Source organism: Pan troglodytes, chromosome 8 (assembly GCF_028858775.2).
Source record: "Pan troglodytes isolate AG18354 chromosome 8, NHGRI_mPanTro3-v2.0_pri, whole genome shotgun sequence".
Classification (NCBI taxonomy): Eukaryota; Metazoa; Chordata; class Mammalia; order Primates; family Hominidae; genus Pan; species Pan troglodytes.
In genome coordinates, this window is record NC_072406.2 from 40,501,119 (window position 1) to 40,517,693 (window position 16,575).

Sequence of the window (16,575 nt, forward strand, 5' to 3'; positions counted from 1 at the left end):
AATAAGAAGAGCTGGCAGTGGACAGCACTCTTAACAGTAGCATGTGGATGCTTAGGGAGCCCCTGGAAGCTGCCATGACCCACAGTCAGCCATGGATAGTCTTCTTTATGTGAGCATTGTAATTGCAGCTCTTGACTTTTAACACGCATAGTGAGTTATCACCTTAAATTGAATTTTGTTTTTCCTTTTTGGAAGAATAGAAGGTAGGTGAGTGAGTGAATTCTACAAGCATTTGATTTTCATTTATCCTGATTAAATCCTAAGATACTGGATTTTAATGACACTTTTTATCTCCACATCCAGAATTCTAAGAAGTTGGGGTGTGAATTGGGCATTTGATAATAGTGACTTTTCTGTTTTCTGGTTTTCTTGGTAATGGATTTTAAAAGTCTGTTTTACTGGGAGACTTATCAAAATTTTCATTTCTTTAAGGTGTTGACTTTAAGGTGAAAACAATTTCAGTGGATGGAAATAAGGCTAAACTTGCAATATGGGTAAGAGTTTTTAAAATGTATTTTTAAAATATTAAACTTTACTTTTTAAGGATGCAGAAATTGATTTGTGTAGTGTTCTAGAGGTGGTGAATGAACAATTTGTATTAAATAACTTTTGGGAGATTTGATACTGATTAAAGGATAAACAGTAATATCTTATAATTGGGTAATTAGGCAGCTATGTTTTTAAATTTTCACAATGCATAATTCTTTATGAATATTTCAAAACAGAACAGAATATTAAAAAATCATCTCATCTGCCAAAGAGAATCATAATTGGATATGTTTCTTTGAAGTTTTAAAAAGACCATCTAGACTGAACTAACACTAAAGACAATTTTTAAGGGGAGGAGGAATGACGTGATATTTAGGAAAAAATTTTATTTTTCTTGTTTGTTAGTATAGATATTTATAAAATTTGAGGTTTCAAACTTTGGGCTTATTTTTAATGCCTCATTTTTCCTTACTGGCTTCTTTTCGTTTTCCTGTCAATCCAACCATTCTGATCCCCGTTACTGTACTAGCTAGACCGCTCATGCTAGTGTCAAATAAGGTAGCATTAACTGTCAAAAATATCCAAGATGCTTAGTGTCTATGTTTGTCTCTCTCTGTGTCTCCCTTTCATCAGTCTATTTACCCACCCACATACCGATCTATCTATATCTGTCTATCTAAATATGATCGGTTATATATATATGTATATTAATTCTAAATATATACTGTTTTATATATCTACTTTTCACATAGACTGTGATAATTATACATATATGTTTGTAATATAAGAAATCATATTAGAACTGATCAGTCATCAAATCGAGACTTATTTCCACATGGTGGTTAAATGGTAAATGCTGTTTGTACATCAGTCACAGATTGAAAACAGCAAGTGTTCATGCATTGTATGATGTCATATTTCTTGGCATTCTCTGAATGGCACACTGTTTCTAATACACATTTATCCCCAAATAACAAATAATTGTGTAAGTGTGTTTAATGTTTTTATGTCAGTTTTTCCTAACATACAATACTTTAAATTTGTTAACCTGTTTGCCCCTTTCCCCCAAATATGTTTAATATCAATCAGAACAGTAATGTCTAACAGAAAACAATTTGGAAAATGTTGGACTAGACTATGGTAAAATGTGTTGAATGATATAAGAATGCTGGCTTTTTCCATACTAAAGTGGGGGCCTGATTTCCATATGCTTTTCATGGTTAATTTATTATCCCTTTCCGGCCTTGCTGCTGCTTTGTGAAATACGTAGATTAGAGTAGTATCTGAGACTTGCTGGTTGCAGTGAGATTTTTCTCTCATAGTTTTGTTTTGTTTTAAATTTATTTTCTAGTTCCTGCCTAATAAAAAGGCTGGCAGGTATTATTGAAGAGACATTTTTACCATAGGCCTATAAACATTTTTTAAAGAAGAGAGGTTTTCCCCCTGGCTGTAAGAATAATACAGGGTCATTCTAAAAGGGATAATTGAGACAATAAGAAGAGCAGAGAAGAACATCTATAAAAGTATACCACTGAATAGATTTTAGTGAGCATTCTTTAAAATATCAAGGGATATGTATACATACCACTATACATACCAGTATGTGAGTTTTCCAAAACAAAGGGATTATATCTTACATTTTTAAACCTGTTTGTCCTCCTTTCCTACCACCTCACCCCCACTCATAGTATGTGCCGTATCCGTTTAGATGGCCAGCTAGTATTCCGTTTCATAGCTGTACTTTAGTCAGCCTTCAGTGAGAGACACTTACATTTTTGCCAGCTTTCCACAAAGATTAGAGCTCTTTGAGCATCCTGATTTATACGTCTGTGTGTACTTGTCCAGTTACTTTAGAATGTGTAGCTGGAAGTAGAAATGAATATGAAGTCTTCACATTAATGTACACCAAAAAGCCTTTTTTTTCAGTTTATACTCCCACCAATTGTATTCATATTCATTCTGCCACATCCTTATCTCTACTGTTATCATTCTTTCTGTTTTTGCCTCTGAGTGTTGCTGTTTTACTTATATTTGCATTTCTTTTGATAAGAGATTTTTGCCTGTTTATTGATCATTTTAAAAAATAAGTTTTCTTTTTACATATTTTACCCATTTTATATGTTAGCATTCATCTTTTTCTTCATTAAAGTCTTTATATAATAAAATTATTAGCTCTTTGTCATGTGGTACAATTTTCTAAGCTATCATTTGCCTTTAAAATCATGTATCAGTTGAATATATGTTTGTGTTCTTGTGTGTGTGTGTAATACTGCCATATGCTACAGATTTTTTTTTCCAGTTTGTCATTTACCTTCCAATATTGTTAAGGATGAATATGGGGATGGGGAGGTGAAGAGGAGGTAAAGGGTGTTCTTGTCATTTCAAGGTTTTAATATTTATATGGTTGGATCAGCTATTTTCATCATGGCATTTGGGTGTAACGTATTTAGGAAGGCGTTTCCTCTGTATTAGAAATATATGAATCCATAGTTGCCTAATTCTTCTATAGTTTTATTTATAAAATGAGTTTCTCTCCTACTTGGAAGCTTCTTCTAGGATGAAATAGAATAATTAAGCATAGCCCTGCCCCTCCTCCCTCCTGAAAGTGCATACTCATCATGACCTTGTTTTCTTCTACTGCCTTTTTCTATGTCCTTGCTTCACTTTCACTCCCTACATCTATTATTAAGCCTTTCTAGATCTTTCCTAGCCCTGAATTTATCTATATATCTTTCAGTAATTTCTTCTCTCCTTCCCCCATCAGAAAATAAAACTACAGGATAGAGACAAAAAGCTGTGCTTCATTTATCTTACAAAGATGTTATTATACCTACCACATATTCCTGTTTTGAAAACAAACACAAGCAACAATCTAACTTCTATTTAAGCATATACACTTTATAGTTACTATAAATCCTGATGCGATGCTATTGCACATGGTTCCCTCCACCCCCTAAATTATAACACCTATTTAAACACTTTTATAAGTGAATCCAAAAATGGCAAGCCTCTAAACATCTGGCCTAATTATTAATAAATACTCACAAGCAAAGTTTCAAAGTCAAGTGTAATATTTCAACATTAAAACTTTCTTGCTATGGTTTTTACTTTTAAAACATCAGGATTTATGGATATTTTAACTGGAATTGCAGTTCTGATTTTTATGTTGTGTTTCATTAAGGCAGTTTTTGAAGTTGATCTGAATGAAGACCAGAGAGAACAAAGTTCATGTTCACTTGTTTTTCTGCCAGCTCTGGAAGTTATGGATACAGTTTCCTTATGCAAATAGAATAAACTTTCTTCCTGTTATCAAAAAGTCTTGGGGCTAAAATATTTCATACTTGGTCCTTACCTCAAACTATTTGTTATGAATATAGAACAGTGTTCCATGTATGGAAAAATAGCTGCTTCTTAAATTTCCAAATTCAGTAATTCAGTAATTCGCTGTTCCAAATCCAAGGCTTGTCTTTTCAGTAATGGTTTTTCCTTCTTTTTTTTTTTTCTTTCTCTCTAAAACAGATAGTCTGTACTACTAAAAGTTAAATGCTTAACATGGTGCAGTTCTCAAAGTTATAATGTATCTGGATACTGAATAATTTGAATATTACTAATTTGTCAATTTTTGCATGTAAGCAAATAGCTAGGATACATTCTCATAATGATTTGTCATTTAAAAATATACATTTTTTATTGAGTTTTTATGAATCAGATTGTCTGAAATAGGTACTAGTACAAGGCTGTGAAGAGCATTTCTAGTTTCTTATTATATATATTACCAATTGCTTCCTAAAAGTGGTGACACTTTTACTGATACACATAGTAATCATTTTACTATGATATGCATAGTAGTTACATCTTTTGGCTTCTAGTTGATTACTTTTTTTTTCCCTGCAAATTTGGGTTTTGATTACTTGAGCATAGTGATCAAAAAAGATCACTGGGCATCCATATACCGTTTCATTAATGATTAATGGACTACAATATTGACTTGTCTCATGTTATCAAAGTTATAATCTGCTTTATATAGCAAGTTCACTTTGCTTTAAACAGCTTTTAATTTATATTATTGTTCTTGAAAAGGTGAGTAAATATGCAAATTGAATAATTTTAAAATCCAAGGCAGGTTTTGTAAGAAACTTAGAGGCAGAGAGAATTTTTGTAAAGAGAAAAATTATTTATTTTATAAATTTATCTGTTCAGAACATTTACTTTAAATCTGTTAATTCTTCACTTAAGCATGGCAGAGTGGGGATTAGTTTCTGTGGTGGTAAGGATCTGGAAGGAAAGGCTTTCAAATTTATGTAAGTGTATCTGTGGAAGAGTGGTGAATGTTCGAAGTGGTTTACATTGAAACGTTACTTTCCTCTTAAGTTTCTCTTCTGGGGTTATAAATGACTGCAGATCCTCCCTACTGTCTTGCTGAAGCCCCTCACGCCCCTGGTTTGAATTCTTCTCCAATCTTATAAACCTCTTACAGGTTATTCTAACATTTTTATATCTGGGGGAGCTTCTGCTTGTCCCATAGCAAACCCTCATTTACAGCAGTGGGACTGGTAGCTAAGTTGAGGTTTGATACATGTTTTTACTTTTACTTTTCTTTAGGTTACTTTGCATCAGCAGACTGCAAACTTTTTCTTAAAGAGCCAGATAGGAAATAGTCCAATCCTGAAGTGGGCCATGTGGCAATACGTAAGCAAATAGGCCTGCTGTGTTTCAATAAAACTTTATTTAATAAAACAGGTGGTGGGCTGAGCTGCTTTGTATAATCTTAGGTACCTTGAATCCATAGTCCAAGGATGGTAGAAAGACAAGAGAGAGAAGGAATTGGGCCCGGAAGTAAAGGCTTGTTAAATAGGTTCATTCTTTTTTTTTTTTCTCAACAAATTCTGAGCAACTGTCTTTTTTCAAGAATTGGTCTCAGCACAATGGTTAAACTGGTGATTAAGCAGATGAGTCCCTGCTTTATGAAATTTACATTTTCTACCTAGTGTACATTGTTCACTAACCCTAACATGAGTCAGAAATAACATGTAATAAAGAATGGCTTGGTTATATGCATTTTCTCAAAAGGAGATACATAGAAAACACTTAAAAGAGCCCAACCTAAAAATCTGTTACCTAAAGTAAGACGTCCCATAATTTTCTTCAAATCAGTGGTTCTCAGCCTTGATTCTACATTAAAAGCACCTGGTAAGATTTAAAAAAAAAAAAATTCCTGTCATTACCTTAGACCAATTAAGCAGAAATTTTTTGGAGGGTAGACTCAAGATTCCCAGAAAATTTCATTGTGCAGCTGGAGTTTAGAACCATGGGTTTCATTTCATGTATGATAAAAGTCTTAAATTCAAAACAGCAGAAAACCTTTACATAGTTTCATTTTTCTAGAGATCAGTATTTATAAATAATTTTATTTTGTGACACTTGTCAGTAAGCGAACACATCTTATTTAAGTTCCAGTTTTTTAATGAGCTCATGCATTAATACTATTTTTAGTAATGCTGTTTGACTTTCTACTCTTAAACTAGTATATTGAAGGTCTATTTATACTTTGTTTAATTTAATAATAATGATCATTTTTAGGATACTGCTGGTCAAGAGAGGTTTAGAACATTAACTCCCAGCTATTATAGAGGTGCACAGGGTGTTATATTAGGTAAGTGTTTACTTTAATGTACTATTTAAGAATATTTATTGGAGTTTCTGATTGTCCTAGTCTGTGAAAGTTAATGTCTTTGTTTTACTTCTCGTTAGAGCTACTTTTATGTAACTTGTAGTTGTATTAACTTCATGTAATATTAATGAATATTAAAACTTTTGATTTTAGTCTTGTCTAGCACTTAAAAAATAAAGACAAGGCTAATTTATTTGGTTTGAAAACACATGTCAATGAGAACATAATTGAGGATTAATCAGCATATGTTGGACTGTCTTGGAGTATTACAGAAACTGGGCTTCAGTTATCAGCATATTAATATTTGCTGTAGTTTATAAAGGACGAAAAGTATTTGTTGATTAGTAGAATCTGCTTTATTAGTCCTAAAAATATCACAAAGCACTTAACACTATTGATTTATAATGAAACAAAATTTAGAAACCAGATGTGGATTCTCAGTGTAATTTGTTGAAAAGTGCTTGTTCTTGATATTCCTGGGAAACTGTTTAAAATGAATATTGATCAATTGTATTAATAGGTAGAATTCTCTTCTTTTAAATATTATGGCTTGGTAGTGACAGCCTTTTGGTTCAGCATCTCTTGAGTTTATAAAACACTTTAATAAGGTTTTTGTTATAATGCAGAATGACATAAGATGAAAGCGATAACAGGAAGACCACCAGGAACCCATCTACTAACTGTACTACAATTTTTTCAAAGCTGTAAATTTTGGTTCTTGTAATAAACAAATTAATGGGGTCATAGATGTTTACATTCATGTATTTCTTTTTTAATATTTTGCCACAGATTTGAATCTAAACACTCTGGTTTTTGGATAGACCTCATTCATCATTATGAATGGGAATAGCTGTTGTTTTGCTTTAATGGGTATTAAATGTGTTTTCACTTATTACACAGGATATAATTTCATTTCTGTGACAGTATATGTTAATAGGATTGAAATATGTATGCTTTTAAAAAAAAACACTTGTTTCTTCCATTTGGATCAGTAGACACTCAATATTAATTGTTGAAGACAATAAAAAACAGACTTGTCTCTATTGCTTAGTAATGCTAACTCCTAGCTACATATCAGAAATACGCCATTGCTTCTTTCTTTAATGCTTATTTAACAAATGACTCCTTTTATTTCAGTTTATGATGTCACAAGAAGAGATACATTTGTTAAACTGGATAATTGGTTAAATGAATTGGAAACATACTGTACAAGAAATGACATAGTAAACATGCTAGTTGGAAATAAAATCGATAAGGTAAGAAGGCAGACACTTGGCATTTTGGTTCTATATTTTGGTAGCCTTTCTTAATCATTGCATTTATATTTTAGGAAAATCGTGAAGTCGATAGAAATGAAGGCCTGAAATTTGCACGAAAGCATTCCATGTTATTTATAGGTAGGTGTGTGAATGAATATCTGTCCTTTCATTATTAATGAGGAATTTTTGAATGGAGTTTTTGCCAAGTTTATTTCTTTATGAACCATAAAATGTGTATAGAGTATTGTTCCTAGTTGCCTTGTGTTACAAAATCTAACTATATAACAAGGTTCTTTATTCTTCTTCCTGTAAAATGTATGATCATATTATGTGAAATCATATTAAAAAACAGTCAAATCATTCCTCACAGGATATAGTGGCATTCAGTAAAGTTTGGCACCCAGTGCTAAAGTTATGCCTTGCTGGTCCATATGCTGATACCATCAGCACCACCTGGGAGCTTGTTAGCAGTGCTTCAGCTCAGGCCCTACCCCAGATTTTCTGAATTAGAATCTGCATTTTAACAAGCTCTTCATATGGTTTGTATGCACATTAATTTTTGAGAAACATGGTCCAGCAAGAGTTGCCAAACTACAGCCTGGTCCAAATCTGGCCCCCCATTTGTATTGGTACACAGCCATGTCCATGTGTTTACATGTTGTCTGTGGCTGCTTTTGTGCCATATGGCAGAGTTTAGTAGTTACAACAGAGGCCATACGGCCCACAAAGCCTAAATATTTTCTATCCGGCCCTTTACAGAAAGAGTTTGCCAACCCCTCATCTAGAAAATTGGATGAGCTATGTCAGAATCACCTGGGCCCTGTGCCGTATTACAGGTTTGAAAGGCAGTTTATTGAAAGCACTCTAGTTGATTCTGATGTGAAGCCAGCTTTAGGAATTACGGATTTAACCATTCCATGGCGTTAGAAGCTACCAGGAATCTGCAAATGAAGTTGAGAGGACTTCATATATAGATAGAAGCAGAATGGAATTAGTGGAAAGTATTGAGATTTTCAGAAAGGAATCGAGTACTTTTACTTGCTGTATGTCCCTCATTTCCATACATTAGTTTACCCAATATTTATTGAACACTCAAGATGTAACAGTGGACAAAACTGACAAACTTTCTGCCCACATGGAGCTTACATTCTAGTAAGGGAGACAGACTTAAATAAGTAAGTAGTGCTATGAAGGAAATAAAACATTATAAGGGGAGAGAGAATGACTGGAGTGGGGACTGCTTAGGGAAAGTTCTTAGAGGCTGTCCCATTTGAGCAGAAATCTCTCAGGTGAGGATCTAGAGCAAGCTTGTCCAACTCATGGGCTGCATGTGGCCCAGGATGGCTTTGAATGTGGCCCAACACAAATTTGTAAACTTCCTTAAAACATTATGAGATTTTGTGCTTTTTTTTAAGTTCCAGCTATCATTAGTGTTATTGTATGTTATTTGTGGCCCAAGACTATTCTTCTTCTTCTAATGTGGCCCAGGGAAACCAAAACACTGGACACCCCTAGTCTAGAGGGAGATCATCTCAAGCTGAGAGAAGAGCAAATATTTCCTGAGGTGGGAATCAGGCTACTGTGTTAAAGGAACAGGAAGAAAGCGTGTGTACTGGAGCATAGTGTGTGTTAAGGAGAAGGCAGATGGTGAGAGATGCCATTCAAATGGTAAAGAGATGGATTGTATTCCAATTGTGGTGGAAAGTAGGGAAGCAGCGGTGTGACCTGATATTCTAAAAAGATCCTGTTGTGTAGAAAATGGACTAGGGGAAACAGAAGCAAGAGACTAGTTCTTCTCTTGCAGTGGCCCAGATGAAGGAAGAAGCGGTTTGACTGTGTAGCCGTAGAGGGTGGTAGAAAATTGGCAGTTCTGGGAGATACAGTGAAGGTATAGCTGACAGGATTTGTGGGTGGATTGGGTATGGAGGATAATTAAAAAGAGCAATCGGGCAGGTGCAGTGGCTCATGCCTGTAATCTCAGCACTTTGGGAGGCCGAGGCAGGTGGATTACGAGGTCAGGAGATCGAGACCATGGCTAACACGGTGAAACCCCGTCTCTACTAAAAATACAAAAAATTCACCGGGCGTGGTGGCGGGTGCCTGTAGTCCCAGCTACTTGGAAGGCTGAGGCAGGAGAATTGCTTGAACCTGGGAGGCGGAGCTTGCAGTGAGCGAGATCACGCCACTGCACTCCAGCCTGGGCGACAGAGCAAGACTCTGTCTCAAAAAAAAAAAAAAGAGAGCAATCAGAGATAACTCCATGTTTTAGGCATGAGCAGTGAGGTAGATTGTGCTGCCAATAATTAGGATGTGAAAGATTGAGATAAGAGCAGGTTTAGGGTAGGGAAGTGAGGAGTCAAGAATTTCACTTTGACATAAGAATGAGACATTTTTCCGATAACCGGTGGACATGGTGGTCATTGGCATTTAGGTGGCATTCAAGGTCATGTGATTAGAGTGGTGACTTCAGGAAAGAACGTGGATAGAAAAGGGCTGAAGAAGCCTGGGCAACATAGTGAGACCTCATCTCCAAATAAAATCAGCTGTGTATAGTGGCATGGGCCTGTGATTCCAGCTGCTCTGGAGGCTGAGGTGGGAGGATCACTTGAGCCTGGGAGGCCAGGGCTGCAGTGGAGCTCCCACTGCACTCCAGCCTAGGTGACAGAGTGAGACCCTGTCTCAAAAACAAAACAAAACAAAGAAAATGGCAGAAGATTGAACCCTGGGGGATTCCAGCAATTAGAGGTCAGCAGAAAGAGGAAGTGCCAGCAAACAAGGCTGCACATGACATGTCAGTGGGCTCAGAGGATTTTCAGGCATGTTCAGTGTCCTGGAAGTCAAGGGAACAACTTGTTTAAAAGAAGAGGAAGTGATTAGCAGTATCAGATACCAAAGATGTCAAATAAAATTAGGATATGGGATTTGACAAGATAAAGGGTGTTGGTGGTCTTGGAAAAGAATGATTTCAGTGGAGTGGTGGGAATGAAAGCCTAATTAGAGTAGTTTGAAGAAAGAACGTGAGATAAGAAGGTAGAAACAGCTTATGTGGATAACTCTTTAGAAGAGGTTTCAAAGACAGTGGAGAAATGGGTGGCTACAAGAAGGGCATGTGGCCTAGAGAGCAAGTTTGTTTTTTAATAGGATGGAAAATAATTCAGCAGACTTTTAGGCTGATTGGTATGATCCAATAGAGAGAGCGTTTGGTCCTTCGGTGAATGAGAAGGGATGGGACTCCAGGAACAAAAGAAGGCGATGGCTTGGATAGCAGCAGGGATAGTTTATCCATTCTCACAGGAGGGAAAGCAGAGCATGAGGATACATATGCAGGTAGCTTGGTAAATTTATTAGTGGGATGATCAGGCAGTTCTTGCCAGATTGCTTCTGATTTTCTCAGCATAATGCAGCTAGATTATTAGCTGCGATAGAGTTTTGAGAGGAAGGAATAAAGTACTCATCTCAGACGGTGAGAAAGATCATCACTAAGGAAACGTAGGGTTGGAAGCAGTGCTGAGTGTCCAGTTGAGTTTCATGAGCAAACATTTGCTGTGGGACCAGTTTTCATGGTGGTTTGTCATTTTGTCCAGCTGCCTGGAGCTGCTTGGTTGAAGGCACAGAATAATCAGGTTAATTGTTTAACTTGTATGAATTTCTTTATTTTAAAATAGGAATAATATCTGCCTTGGGAGCGAGTTGTAAGAGTTAACTGAAAGCTTAAGGAAAAAACTTTCGCTTGCTATTTAAGTAGGGCTTTACAAGTTACAATTCTATCACAGTTTTAAGATTATAAACCAGTGTTTTTTTGGTATGAAATTATATACTAGTATTCTTATGGATAGAATTTAATTAGCTCAATTTTGAGATTTGGAAATTCACTAGTTATTGACCTTTGGGGAAAAATTGCTGATTTGGATCTTAATATATTGTAGGCTGATATTTATGCCCTGATAGTTTCCCAGAAAAACATGAGAATATGGCCAGAAAGGAATATACTATGAATGACCTTTTTCCTTGAATTTCAGAGGCAAGTGCAAAAACCTGTGATGGTGTACAATGTGCCTTTGAAGAACTTGTTGAAAAGATCATTCAGACCCCTGGACTGTGGGAAAGTGAGAACCAGAATAAAGGAGTCAAACTGTCACACAGGGAAGAAGGCCAAGGAGGAGGAGCCTGTGGTGGTTATTGCTCTGTGTTATAAACTCTGGGAAATTCCATCTCTTGCATATTTGATCAGATAGTGACATCTTTCTGTATATAAACTCTTTAACTGCTATTTTAGGGACCTTGCAGTTTGCACATAATTGTTTTATATCATAGCAGTAAATATTTGCAAGAAATCCCACTCATCGACCCCGGGTAAAATGTTATGGTAAGCATGCACAGTTTGCAGTCTACAGTTTTTTTATGTAGCACAAAATAGGTGTACCTTTATAAGTACATTCAATTTTATGATTTACATTTATCATGTAATTTTTTAAAAAATCCATCTATCTAGGATATGTTGATACAAAGTCTGCTTTTGCTATTCTTTTTGCTTAAATACTCCTATCATTTTCTGAATTACTTGGTATTTAGAACTCCTAGAACCACGGGGAAGAATAGAGGTATCATCAAACGTGGCAAATTTTCTTTCAGGAATAATAAAGAGCATGATTCCACAGCTTTTCTGGGATGTTTGAGATTCTTTTTTAGTACTAAGCAAAATTCTCATCACAGAATGTAGCCCAGGCCAATTTATAACTAAATCTCTATTTGTTCGGATGATGCTTCTAAAACAGCATTGATAGGTTAAAGAAGCTTGGTATTTTTAATTTACTTCAATGATTAGCTCAGTTGCTTAACTGGAGTTTTAATCCTGTGATATGTACATTGGATTCATGACTCTGTGCAGCATTTTTAGTTATGTGGTGTTTGGCAGAATGACAATAAGGTTTTCCCCCATTTTGGTTTCAGGAGGACATGAATAGTGTGTTTATTGTAACTCCTCATACACTTTTAAAACCAACATCTTTTTTCATAAATGTTGGTAGTGTTTGTCCAGGTACCTTAATTGTAGCTTGTGTAATGTTGATGAATATCTGTATCTTACGGCTTCCATAATGGCTAGTTGATATTCAAAAACCTATTTCTGTGTTTTGAGGGGTGGGGAAAAAAAACACTAAGTGATAATTTGAAAAAGGCATATTGCTTCCAGATTCTGATGTGTGAGGGAAAATACTGTCACAATGAAAATCTTGACAATTTACTTAACAAGTAACCAATAGTTCATCAAAACCAACTTGTACAGACTAATAAATCTTTTTCACAGTATTCAGTTTTCTCACCTCTTGCTATTGTATATTGTAGATTTTTTTCATTCATGTGTTATTTAATTTATACTGATCTCTGCTATTTTAACCCCTCAAATAAGTTATTTGTCCTTTAAGGTTGGTTACTATAATACCCCTCAGTAAGATTCCAGTATTAATTTCTGGGCAGTTTGTTCTCTGTATACAATTGCAAATGATAAGCATTTTTGTGAGTGACCACCTTTGCAATATGTTTGTTAATTTACTTCATGTTGGGTTCTTTCTGAAATGTACATCTTTACATATAAAAACCTCACATTCTATTTGATTTACACTTCCTAGTCTACATTACATGTGGTTGAAGGTTTTATACATTCTATATGCTTTTACTAAATATACAAGATTTACTACTAGAAATTTGGAGAAAGAACACTAACACATGTACTTGTGATTTGTTCATGTTATATTAAAACTTGAGATTTGTGTATTTATGTAGAGTCTGTATTGACAAGACTGTTGTTTTTTGCTCCTTGAGCTATATAATAATCTGTGTATTGGATTGTTGTCTTGATTTGGTCTAAATTTGAATATATATGAGTTACTTGAATATAACAAAAATGAATTTTGTTTGATAGATTTATATTGTAACCTTTTTCTAGTTCTTGAATAAATATAGCCTGCTTTCCCTAGATGCATTTGTGTAGGAAGTATATACATTTCCCTATTACTCTCATCAGCTGAAGAATACGTACTATTGTGTTACTCAAATTATGTGGCTTTCATTTTGTTATTTTGTTGCAAGCTTAGTGTTTTGTAGTGGAGGTTTTGTAATGAAACAGTTGTAATATCTAAGGTCAGGCACCTAGTAACAGGGTTTTGTTAATTCTTTTCAGAATCATTGAAGCAGTCTTAAAGGGTCTTTTGCAGATGGTACAAATTAGAACAATTAGAATATAGTATTTTGAGTTCTAGTAGTACTGAGATTGACCCAAACAAATAAAAAACTATTCAATTTCTGAGTAATAGTTAATATTTATTGAAAGCTTCCTTGGTGCCAGATGCCTAAGTGCTGAATTATCTCATTAAACCTCACAGCAACCTTAAGAGATTAGTACTCCTATTATGCCCATTTTAAAGGTGAGGACAACACAATGTAGGTATGTTAGGTAACCCCCAAAGATCACATAGCTACTCAGTCACTGAGCTGGATTCCAGTCATGGCATTTTTACTTCTGAGCCCATACTCTTCACCATCGCTCCTTTTACAATGGGTAGTTAGTTACCAGCTTTTTGTAACACAACCGAGTTAAGGCAGTTCCACTATTTCTTTATCACTCTTTTGTTATATGTAATAGAAGTATTTCACACTTTTGGGTTATAGAGTAAATCCCATGATGTAAACCTACCTCATAAGTCATGTGACATAAAAGTTAAGGTAGTGGAGTAGGTGGTCTTATTTCTTTCACCTGCTCAGAGTGGACTGAAAATCCTGACTTAGAAAAGGTACAAAGTTAGGGGACTTATGGTACCTTCACTTTTTATGTGAGAATAGAAATTATGGAAACAGTAATTTGCTCAAAACTGAAATCTGGGGTGATGTTTTCATTTCATGTATTTGATTGCCATCCATAAACTCATACTTGGTGTTGACATTCTAGTTGAGTGTTGTGGAAATAGACTTGATTTTGATTCATCGTAGCTTGCATGGTCAAGAGACATGATTCTCTACTAAGGGTGGGGCTAGCACCATAGCTCATAAAAGAATCCTTCTTACACCAGTACTTGTTCTGCCTGTGAGTTGGCACAGGCTTACCTAATAACCATAGTGTCTTTAAGTACAACTTAATACATATTTTTTCTGTGTGTTTTTTTCAAATGAACTCAACAATTCTTCAGGTATTATAGATCAGAGATCCTCTCCATATTCAAGCATTATGCTTCTCTTTCTTGGGGGTACATTTCACTAGTAATACTTAGGAAGTTATTTTGTCTTTCCTGTATTTCCCTAGTTAAGTATAGGGGTAAAAACGTTATTCAGCTTTCAGAAGACATTGTTCTGACTCCGACCTTGCCGTGTATACTCAACTATATAGACTTCACCCTGGGTTTTGCCTAAACTGTTGAAAGACGAGAATAAATAGACATAGACAGGCTAGCTAAGTCAAGACTACGGGCTAAGGAATATAGAATCACCCAGGTCTTTTTTTTTTTTTTTAATTTTTCTCTCCCCAGTTGGGACCATCTATCATGCTGGAGGACTACTGTGATGGGGCTTTACATTTTACTGTTTTGTTGCTAGCTTATTGTTTCATATTTGGGAATCAGTCATGTTTCTGATTGTGGTATAAAGTTTGCTTAAGTGCCCCTTAGTTAAAGCTGTTCTATGAATGCAAGCACACACACACCTACACACATATTTTGAATGGTCGTGTGTTCATGCCTGTTCTCAGTCTTGTCCCCTTTACCATTTCTCATGCAGGTTATTTCTTGTTTTTTTTTTTTTTTCCTCTTTTTTAACCGGAGAAGCAACAAATTACATAGTTTTTTTTTGTGTTTCTTTGATTACTAGTGAGCTTGAGTACTTTTAATATTTTATTGGATATGTTTATGACTGACTTTAATTTCTTGTTTGTGTGTGCTGTGGCTGCCCGATCCAGCACCTACTTCCTTCTCCCACCATACCACCCCCACCCCCACCCCCACCCCTGCAAACAATCGTGCATGTGATTTGGGTGGCATTGTCACACCCTCGGCTTTCTAGATTAACCCGGTTACCTTTTAGCAGTGCCCCACTTCCCCAGTAGCAATGGTTCAGGGGTAGGCACCTGACCCAGACCAGACTACTGAGATAAAGATGTTTGCCTAGGCTTTTTCAGGAGCTATTGAAGACATCTTGTTGGAGATAGTGTGCTGGGAGGAGTCACATTCTGAACTTGCTGCAGCTCGTTTTTCTAATATAAAGGAACCAGCCTGAGGCAGTACCAGGGTGAGAGGGAGTCTATTGGAGCCCTTGGGAACTTCTGGATCAAATTGGACCTGAATTGAGATCTATTTCTCAGCTTTCACTTATGTGAGCCAATAAATTCCTTTTTTGTTGAAGGCAATTTGACTTGGATTTTCTTTTTTCTTGCAACCAAATATAAGTAGTGTGAGAATGTGTGTGTTTTTCTTATTTAGAGGTGCTCGTACGTCAAGTTAGTTACATCAGTAATAGATTATTTGCATAAGGAAGAAAAAAAGTAAACCACTTGAAAAGCCACTACTCTTAAATAACTATTAACATTTTAGTGAGAATACTTTTACGTATTTCTTTATGGATATATACATAGAAAACTGTAAATGAGTTAACTTCATACATATATGATGTGGTTTCTTTTCATTTCCTCTGTCACCCGAGCATGCCCTCTCGTTCCTCTCCTCCCTGAGGTATCTGTTGCATCCTAGCACATATGCTCTTTCTGCATTTCTCGATGTTTATAATCATATGCAAATACATATAGATACATATATATTTATATACAGTTACAGTTTTCTTTAAATATATATTATAAATTGGAACCATCTGTATATTCATCTCTGCATGTTGTTTTTCTTTGTCTTTTTTTTATTTTTTTAGAGACAGGCATTCGCTCTGTCGCCCAGGCAGGAGTGCAGTGGTGTGATCACAGCTCACTGCAGCCTCAACCTTCCAGTCCCAAGTGATCTTCTCACCTCAGCTTCCCAAGTAGCTGGACTACAGGTGTGCACCACCATGCCTGGGTAATTTTTTAAACATCTTTTTGTATAGACAGGATCTCCCTGTGTTGCCCAGGCTGGTCTCGAGCTCCTGGGCTTAAGCTATCCTGCCTTGGCCTCCTGAAGTGCTGGGATT

General features: G+C 35.7%; 1 protein-coding gene across 3 annotated transcripts in view; it reads left to right on the top strand.

The window, feature by feature from the left end:
- The window catches only part of RAB18 (RAB18, member RAS oncogene family), a 35,954-nt gene extending 22,559 nt beyond the window's left edge, over positions 1–13,395 (top strand). The window contains exons 3-8 of one of the 3 annotated variants that reach the window (XM_016962835.4): positions 433–494; positions 5,092–5,178; positions 6,070–6,142; positions 7,298–7,416; positions 7,491–7,557; positions 11,439–13,395. In XM_016962835.4, coding sequence (XP_016818324.1) covers positions 433–494; positions 5,092–5,178; positions 6,070–6,142; positions 7,298–7,416; positions 7,491–7,557; positions 11,439–11,614 — 584 coding nt within the window. In that variant the 3' untranslated portion in view covers positions 11,615–13,395. The remainder of the gene's footprint in view (positions 1–432; positions 495–5,091; positions 5,179–6,069; positions 6,143–7,297; positions 7,417–7,490; positions 7,558–11,438) is intronic. The other 2 variants (XM_016962834.3, XM_054660883.2) reach the window with 2 other exon arrangements.
- The last annotated feature ends 3,180 nt before the right edge of the window (positions 13,396–16,575 follow it).